At 43.9% G+C, this 8,365-nt stretch overlaps 1 protein-coding gene and 1 long non-coding RNA gene across 3 annotated transcripts; both read left to right on the plus strand.

Moving 5' to 3' along the window:
- Positions 1 to 347: 347 nt before the first annotated feature.
- LOC118938774 lies at positions 348 to 1,019 on the plus strand. Its single transcript, XR_005036031.1, has 2 exons — positions 348 to 543; positions 686 to 1,019. It is a non-coding gene; the product is annotated as an uncharacterized LOC118938774 (long non-coding RNA).
- Positions 1,020 to 2,760: 1,741 nt separating this feature from the next.
- LOC110489103 (heterogeneous nuclear ribonucleoprotein H) lies at positions 2,761 to 8,323 on the plus strand. Of its 2 annotated transcripts, none has more exons than XM_036943277.1 (10): positions 2,761 to 2,914; positions 3,466 to 3,569; positions 3,682 to 3,837; positions 4,004 to 4,147; positions 4,937 to 5,075; positions 6,048 to 6,232; positions 6,679 to 6,791; positions 6,872 to 7,007; positions 7,147 to 7,323; positions 7,446 to 8,323. In XM_036943277.1, the coding sequence occupies exons 2-10, from the start codon at positions 3,485 to 3,487 to the stop codon at positions 7,451 to 7,453; spliced, it is 1,143 nt and encodes a 380-aa protein (XP_036799172.1). In that variant the 5' UTR covers positions 2,761 to 2,914; positions 3,466 to 3,484; the 3' UTR covers positions 7,454 to 8,323. The 2 variants fall into 2 exon arrangements, with proteins under 2 accessions (XP_036799172.1, XP_021417350.1); XM_021561675.2 differs by having other exon boundaries at positions 7,450 to 8,323.
- The last annotated feature ends 42 nt before the right edge of the window (positions 8,324 to 8,365 follow it).

Genomic DNA, 8,365 nt, shown 5'->3' on the forward strand with positions numbered 1-8,365 from the left:
TAGACTTTCAGATTTTCTCAGAGATGAGAAGCAAATTTGGTATGGATGTGGACAGAAACATTCTGTCCGGATTCGACCCAATGGCCGACAAAATCATTGCAGAGGGGGGTGTGCCGTGTAGTTGCTGAATCTCTACAATAATGCAGCTGTTCTAATTCTATTGATTCTAATCCAGCCATTTTATTACACACCCTATTACACAGGTCTGAAGGTCACTGCAGCCATTTTATTACACACCCTATTACACAGGTCTGAAGGTCACTGCAGCCATTTTATTACACACCCTATTACACAGGTCTGAAGGTCACTGCAGCCATTTTATTACACACCCTATTACACAGGTCTGAAGGTCACTGCAGCCATTTTATTACACACCCTATTACACAGGTCTGAAGGTCACTGCAGCCATTTTATTACACACCCTATTACACAGGTCTGAAGGTCACTGCAGCCATTTTATTACACAGGTCTGAAGGTCACTGCAGCCATTTTGCTCCTCCCCTACCTCTTCAAAGAAGATCCAAGTGGGCTGTATGTCACAGGGTATGTATTTTCCAGCAGACAAATAAATACATGCAAAGTTAGTAGTAATGTGTAAGGTGTGATGTGCTCAGTTGTTAACTTACTGTTTGAAATATGATTTGAGTAACCTTCATTTGACTTTTTTTGTTTTACTTCTTTACAGTGACGGGAATACCTTTACGGATGAGAGCCACATTCAACTCTTCCTGGATGGGGAGGAGCTACTCACTGAAGAGCTGGAGGACATCTCTATGGGATTGGGAGTGGCAATGGGGGGGTCCATTTCCTTTTTAATATTGAGTATGGAGCATCATTAAAAAGCACTACGCTGTTCATTCAGAAATGTGTTCTGGGAATTGATGAGGGAGATAAATTACCAACAAATGTACGAATGGCAAACTTTTTGCTGTAGAGGGATAAGGGAGACCAGAGATTTCTGTGGCATCTGCAAGTGAGATTTCTGGGACTTTTAAAGTCAATAAAATGAATTTGTGACTTTACAAGTTAACCACTCAATGTTATTTGTATTATTATTGTTAATAGTATTATTATTGTTATTGTTCAAAATGGAATACATGGCACATAAACGTTTCCTACAGGAACCTTAACACCCTAAAAGGTTATTTGAGGAACCTTTTTAAAAGATTCCTCAGGGAAAAGGTTCCTGAAAGCAAAGAGAGTTCCAAACCTCTCTGCCAATGGGCGAATTCGATTATAGACCGGACACCGGCACTGTGGCCTGTACATGTTGTCAACAAGGCAGCATGTTGCATCATCCAGAAACGCACGAGGGGGGGGGGGGGGGGGGGGGCAAATAAAGCGTTTTTATTAAAAGCAATTACTTTTGCATGTGAAAACACATAATCCTACTTATTACCTTTCATACTTAACCAGGTCACTTTTGTTTTGTGCAGACTTCGCAGTGGGCTTTGAACTGGGCACCCGCCTCATGCCTGGGAGGAAGCCCGGTTTCAAAACGAATCCAATCAACTTTCACCCGGAGCAAAACACGCATACTGTCACGATTTCCACCGAAGGTGGCTCCTCTCCCTGTTCGGGCGGTGCTCGGCGATCCATTTTTTTCTTTTCGTTTGTGTCTGTCTGTTTTTTCTTTACACCTGTGTCCTATTAGTTCATTTCGGTGGGTTTATTAACCTGCGCTGCCTGCTATTCTGTGTGCGGGATTATTTGCTGTTGTTGCTATGTTAGGGGTGCGTGTTTGCGCCACGGGATTTTCTTTTAGGAGTAGAGGTTTCTCCTCCGTGTGTTGCGTTTATTCCCTGTGTGTGGCGACTTCGTTTGGGCGTGTTCTTCCACCTGTTGTTGTTGAGTTGGGACTTCTAATAAACGATTGTGCTACTGGGGCTTCCTTGCTCTCCTGCTCATGACTCCTGAACCTCCCTCATTTTAGGAGGCACGCAACACATACCCAGGCCAGATGAATCAAATCCCCTCATCCTCCGCTATTTTTCAGTTCCCCCTCACCCCCACTAGGTAAATTCTTTCTTGAGAAATATTTTCTTGCTAAAAAGCTATTGTTGCCCATTTTAATGGAAATCTAAAAGAAGCTACCTTTAACTCAATTACTTTTTTATTTTTACCCCCTTTTTCGTGGTACCCAATTGTTGTTAGTAATAACTATCTTGTCTCAACCAATGTGTCAGAGGAAACACCGTGCACCTTGGTTAGCGTCGCCCCACGGACATCCTAGGCCAATTGTGCGTCGCCCCACGGACCTCCCGGTAACACTAGCGCGAACATAGAGTCTCCGCTGGCACCGCTGGCGCTGCCTTAGACCACTGCACCACCCGGGAGTTAACTCAATTAAATTTGTGTTCCTCTGTGAACTTGAAATTGGAGATTTAAGGCACGTTCCAGTATAGGTTGTTTTCATTGCCAGGCACTCTTCACAGATGATCAGATGAGAAATGCACTCAATCCCAATCGCCACACTCTAATAAGAAAACGTTTCTGGAGGCACCTTTAGGTGTTCCTCAGATTGCAACACTGGCGGAACCCCTATAGGTGCTTAAATGTTGTATTAGGAATGTACCTTAGAGTAATGTGAGTGCATTTTTTTCTCAAGAGCATTGGAAAGCTATGTACATGTTAAATTTGACAGCAAGAAATAGCTTGCAAGTTTCCCAAGAAACTAGATAGGTGTCGTTTAGTCTTCAGCATTGGTACAGTTTTCATTTGAAAGATTCCTCAGTGAAATGGGGCCACAGACAGGGCCCAGATAGGCTACGTCATACTTTTTGGGCGTGGACCAAGTTAGCAAGCTAGGAGCTAGCTAGCAGAAACAGACCGACCTGACACCCCGAAACACATCTAGCTAGCTATACTACCAATCGTGGTAGTGATAATATTGTCACTGAATTCAAATTAACAGGTATCTATGTTTATTTTTCAACTAATGTGATTTGTGATAATACCTTTAGCTTGTGAGTCCTTGCTTGCTGTTTAGGTCAGCCAATTTGATCAAGCTAGCAAGCCAGGTAGCGAACGTTAAGCGCTAACTTATCTAGCTAACGCCAGGCCTGACATTTGTGTCTGACTGTCGACGATAATGAACTTATTCTTATCTAATAACGTTAGACACACTGACTTAATCAAGCTAGTTTGTTATGTGTAAATTAAATAGTATGTTTCGTGATAATGGATTTAGCTAGCCAGCTAAATTAATATAACTGACGTTAGCTAGCTAGTAGCAACAATGTGCTAGCTACATTCATAATGCGCTAGCCTGTTAGATAGCTAATCATGTCTTGTGACGTTATACATTCTAAATCGCTGCAAATGCTACATAACTTCATTCACTTACCTAAAAGTAAAATACAATGTAGATGGCCAGCTAGGTAACTAGCTAGCTGAGTAAAGGTAATTAGCTAACGTTATCTAAGCATTGCAAAAATACCCTTATGCTTCTTTTACTTTCCTCAGGTTTAAGAGAATACCAACCATGTCTGATGGAGAGGGTTACGTGGTGCGTGTGAGAGGCCTACCATGGTCAGTCTCTGTGGATGAAGTACGGAGGTTCTTCTCAGGTAATAACACCTTTACGATAAAACTTGAATAGCTTTCTACAACACCTTTATAGCCTACACCTCTCACATCTGAGATAACTGTGAGTCCCTCCACCTTCTTCTTGGCATATAGATTGTAAAATCGCCAACAATGGCACCAGCATTCATTTTACCTCCACGCGTGAGGGCCGACCCAGCGGAGAGGCCTTCGTTGAGCTGGAGAATGAGGATGACCTGAAGATCGCTGTGAAGAAGGACAGAGAAACCATGGGCCACAGATATGTGGAAGGTGTGTGTTTATGTGTCACTGTCCAAGTCTTCCTGAAGTTTCAGTGTTTGCAGCTGAAGCATAATATGTGCCTTGGGACTTCACTTTAGGCTACATTTCTTAACCTTTTACACTATGTAACACTAGCAGTAGTGTCTTTGTGTTGACTTGACTTGTTTGTCCACAGTGTTTAAATCCAACAACGTGGAAATGGACTGGGTGATGAAACATTCTGGTCCAAACAGCCCAGAAACGACTGGAGACGGCCTGGTCAGGCTCCGAGGCCTCCCCTTCGGCTGCAGCAAGGAGGAGATCGTCCAGTTCCTCTCAGGTACCAGTAGCTAGCTCCCACTGGTTCACATGAACACCCCCATAACATCCTGTAGGAGGAGGTAAACCGTCCTCAGTCCTCATCAATGATCCAGGATAATTTAAATTTTTCAGTCATTTAGCAGATGATCTTATCCAGAGCGACTTACATTATATAAGCTATAGTTTGTCCAGGATTTCCCCCATCACCTTTCTCTATCACTGGTTTGGTCCCAACGAACACTTTTTAAAATGAATTATTCTGTACAATAATTTGGCCTGACATGCTAGTTCCGTCTGTCACTTTTCTTTGACAGTTGTCCTTTGGTGTTTTCCCATGAACCCACTATATCATAACAAAGATGTAATTCATCCCACTGGGACAATTTATAGAATGGGTGGGTACTAAAGGTAACAAGTACTGCCAGAGCCACTTATTTTCATTCCTTCACACCTACAGTCGCTTCCTCTTCTGTATCCTTCTCGCTCTCATTTTCTCCCTCTCATTTTCTCTCTCATTTTCTCCCCCTAATCTTCTCCTTAATTTTCTCCCTCATTTTCTCACATTTTCTCTCTCTCGACACTCTTTCCTCTCATCCTCCTTTATGTTCCCCCAAATGCAGTAAAAGTAAGTAGCCTGAATGGTTGCTGAGTCTCATTGGTTAAAAATACTCACCTGGTATGTACAGTACATGTCGTAATGCATAGTTTTCATGAATAAATAAAGCAACAACAGAGAAAGCTACCTTTCTGTAACTGGGCATGTGATTTACTGTGTCCCCCACTGGGGTTATCTGTCCTTGGGTTGAAGGGTTGGAAATCGTGCCAAATGGGATAACATTGCCGCTGGACTTCCAGGGGAGGAGTACGGGGGAGGCCTTCGTGCAGTTTGCTTCACAGGATATAGCTGAAAAGGCTCTAAAGAAACACAAGGAAAGAATAGGGCACAGGTGGGGATGGTTGGTTGGTTGGCTGGCTGGCTGGATAAAGTTGCTGTTCTTATGGTGTACAACTTACAAACATTAACAGGTATAACTGACACTCAACAGAACAGTTAATTTAAGACAACACATACTCCGATATTGATTGTAAAGACACATAGTTACAATATTAGATCAGAACACACTAACACTCATTCACTCACAGCAGTCTTTGGGAAAATGAAGCACATTATCTTGTTCTTAAACCATTGGGAGATAGATCATATTCTGAGTTTAGTGCCGAGGTGTCTTGTAAGCTCTCAGGTTTGTCACCAAGTTTGGTTGAGAGTGCAGAGTAAAAATTGCAGTTGAATTTGGGCATATCCATTTGACCCTGATTCTTAAGAGTGAAGCTGATTGGTTCCTGGGCACTAAACATCACTACAGGTAGCCAATAGACAGACAGGATTCTCCCAGGTGTCCTAACTCACTGAGGGCCAATCAACACGAGGACACGGACCCTGCACACTGTCACTCACAGGTAATGCTCAGAGAGTGGGTCTCCATGGATAACAACAGGACAATGACCATAGCAGGGACATAGATTGTACTGTAACATCAATGTTAACTGTATTGGGTATCTGCAGGTGACCATAAGAAAAGTGCCTGTTGTACTGTCAAGGCTTTTATACTAGACAGTATACTGTTACCCACTAGATCAAGTCTCACATAGTTCAAGACTCACCTACCTATGGAGCAGTACTGCACTTGGCAGCACTTGTCCTGAATTGCCCAACTTTTTCAGTACCCTCAATGACAAGCAAATACACCAAAATGTCAGCTTATCACCTGCATATTGAACACCCAACTTTATTGGTACCCTTTCCATTTGAACAGACACATTGATTCAGCCTTAGGAGCTGTACAGTAGCTAGCTCTAGTCTACACCTCCTCCTGTGTGTGGTGGTCTTCATGGTGGTGTGTGTACTGTATGTATCTCAGGTACATTGAGATCTTCAAGAGCAGCCGTGCCGAGGTGAGGACCCACTACGAACCCCAGAGGAAACCTATGGGGATGCAGAGACCGGGGCCCTATGACAGACCGTCTGGGGGCCGTGGGTACAACATGATGGGGGGCCGAGGAGGGGGCTCCTACGACAGGGCTAGACGCGGAGGCTATGGTGGAGGTGTGTGTTGGGGAGAGGGTGTGTGTGATGTCTGCACAGTGTAAGAAGATCTTGTTTTGTTTCAGCCGACTGGATTAATTGGGAGCCATTATCAGTCATAAATGTTTATGGATCATAACATGATGGTCTCCCAGTCATGCTCTTCCTAGCCCTCTATCATGACTGTATGTCTCCAGTCATGCTCTTCCTAGCCCTCTATCATGACGGTATGTCTCCAGTCATGCTCTTCCTAGCCCTCTATCATGACGGTATGATGTCTCCAGTCATGCTCTTCCTAGCCCTCTATCAAGACGGTATGATGTCTCCAGTCATGCTCTTTCTAGCCCTCTGTCATGACGGTATGATGTCTCCAGTCATGCTCTTCCTAGCCCTCTGTCATGACGGTATGATGTCTCCATGCCCCAGACCAGTCTCTCCATAACTAAGGTGTATGTGTCTAACCTCAGGTGTGTCTGATGGGCGGTATGGTGACAGTAGCTCCTCCTTCCAGAGCACCACGGGTCACTGTGTTCACATGAGGGGTCTGCCCTACAGAGCCACAGAGACTGACATCTACAATGTGAGTTCTAGGATATACTACTAAGAATGGTCTGTGTGAGAGATGATGAGAATAACACTGCTCCCTCTCTCTCTCCGTAGTTCTTCTCTCCTCTGAACCCAGTGAGAGTGCATGTAGAGATCGGGCCAGACGGCAGAGTGACAGGAGAGGCTGACGTGGAGTTTGCTACACATGAGGATGCTGTGGCAGCCATGTCGAAGGACAAGGCCAACATGCGTGAGTCTTTTTATACATTTTTTAGCCGGCCACCGCCATTATGAAAGGCACTCTTAAAAAATGTTTCTCTCTTCCTCCCCAGCTTTCCCACCTTAATATGATGAAATTCATGTACTAACCAGCTGTCTCTGTCCTGCAGAGCACCGCTATGTGGAGCTGTTCCTGAACTCTACAGCAGGGGGCAGTAATGGCTCGTACGGCAGTCCGATGCAGGGGGGTATGGGAAGCCAGTCCTCCTATAGCAGTGGAGGGCTGAGCTCTGGATACTCTGGAGGCTACAGCAGCCAGGGCAGCATGGGAGGTTACAGTGACTATAGTGAGTATCAGCTCTGTAAAACACACCCACCTGTTCACATGTATCTACGCATGACCCGGACTATCAAGCTTTAGACTGTGATCTCTGAACTCCTCGGTCCTATAGTGTGTATCTCTCTCCTGTCAGGTAACCAGGGCGGTATGAGCAGCAGTTACTATGGCGGCAGTGGAGGCAGGAGTTCCAATGGCCTGGGGTCAGGATGGGGGATGTAGGTCTTTAACCCAGCATGTATTCGGCTGGAAGGACTGGAATTGTAGTTCCCACCTGGTCTTTTGGATGGGTTTTGTAGTTCTGAGCCAATTTATAGTGAGGGTTGGGAAATGTATTGTTTTAGACTGATTGTATTCATGATTGAGGCTCCTTTGAAGTTAGGTTGGTAGAAATGAGCCGTTTTGTTTCCATCCTCTCCTCCTGTTGTTAATGACATGACCGTGGTAGTTTTATCTTTACCAGGAAGTGCGTTTTGTTTTAACGAAGATTCAAAACAACCAACTGTGATTGACCCAGTCTGTATTTAACCCACAGTAGTTCACTTTGTTGATCTGAGCTTTTATTTGACCATTAAGTGACTGACTTCAGGGTTGGGGTAAATTCAATTTAAATTCCAGTCAATTCAGAAAGTAAATCAAATTCCAATTCTACATTTTCATAAGTGAAAAGCATTGACCCTGCCGGACTGTCATATCTGAGCGTATGAACCAACACTTCTGTAAATAGTCTTCTACATGTTCCTGGACTTTTCTCCAGTAGCTGCAAATATATCTAGCCTTTCTGTTGAAGTCTGAAACAATGTTAAAATAATGGTGTGTGAAGTTGACATTTTACATGGTGAACAAAGAGCACGTTTAAGTTAGTTTTATATGGGAGGGTTTAGGGGAATTCTACACGAGGGATGGATGCTTTACTTAGTTGGCAAACAAACCTGAAGTGTTTCTGTTTAAGGTTTCTTTCTGCATAATTCTTTGTATTTCTTGTAAAGTGAATACAATTTGAAGATGTTTTACATGTCTGTTTGTCTTGTTTGAGGTGAGTAGTTTCCTAT

Source organism: Oncorhynchus mykiss, chromosome 14 (assembly GCF_013265735.2).
Source record: "Oncorhynchus mykiss isolate Arlee chromosome 14, USDA_OmykA_1.1, whole genome shotgun sequence".
Classification (NCBI taxonomy): domain Eukaryota; kingdom Metazoa; phylum Chordata; class Actinopteri; order Salmoniformes; family Salmonidae; genus Oncorhynchus; species Oncorhynchus mykiss.

Coding starts and splice junctions, on each gene's coding strand:
- LOC110489103 (XM_021561675.2), top strand. CDS start 3,485: ATGTCTGATGGAGAGGGTTACGTGGTGCGTGTGAGAGGCCTACCATGG. Junction 3,570..3,681: donor AGTACGGAGGTTCTTCTCAG/GTAATAACACCT, acceptor CTTGGCATATAG/ATTGTAAAATCGCCAACAAT. Junction 7,324..7,449: donor GGGAGGTTACAGTGACTATA/GTGAGTATCAGC, acceptor CTCTCCTGTCAG/GTAACCAGGGCGGTATGAGC.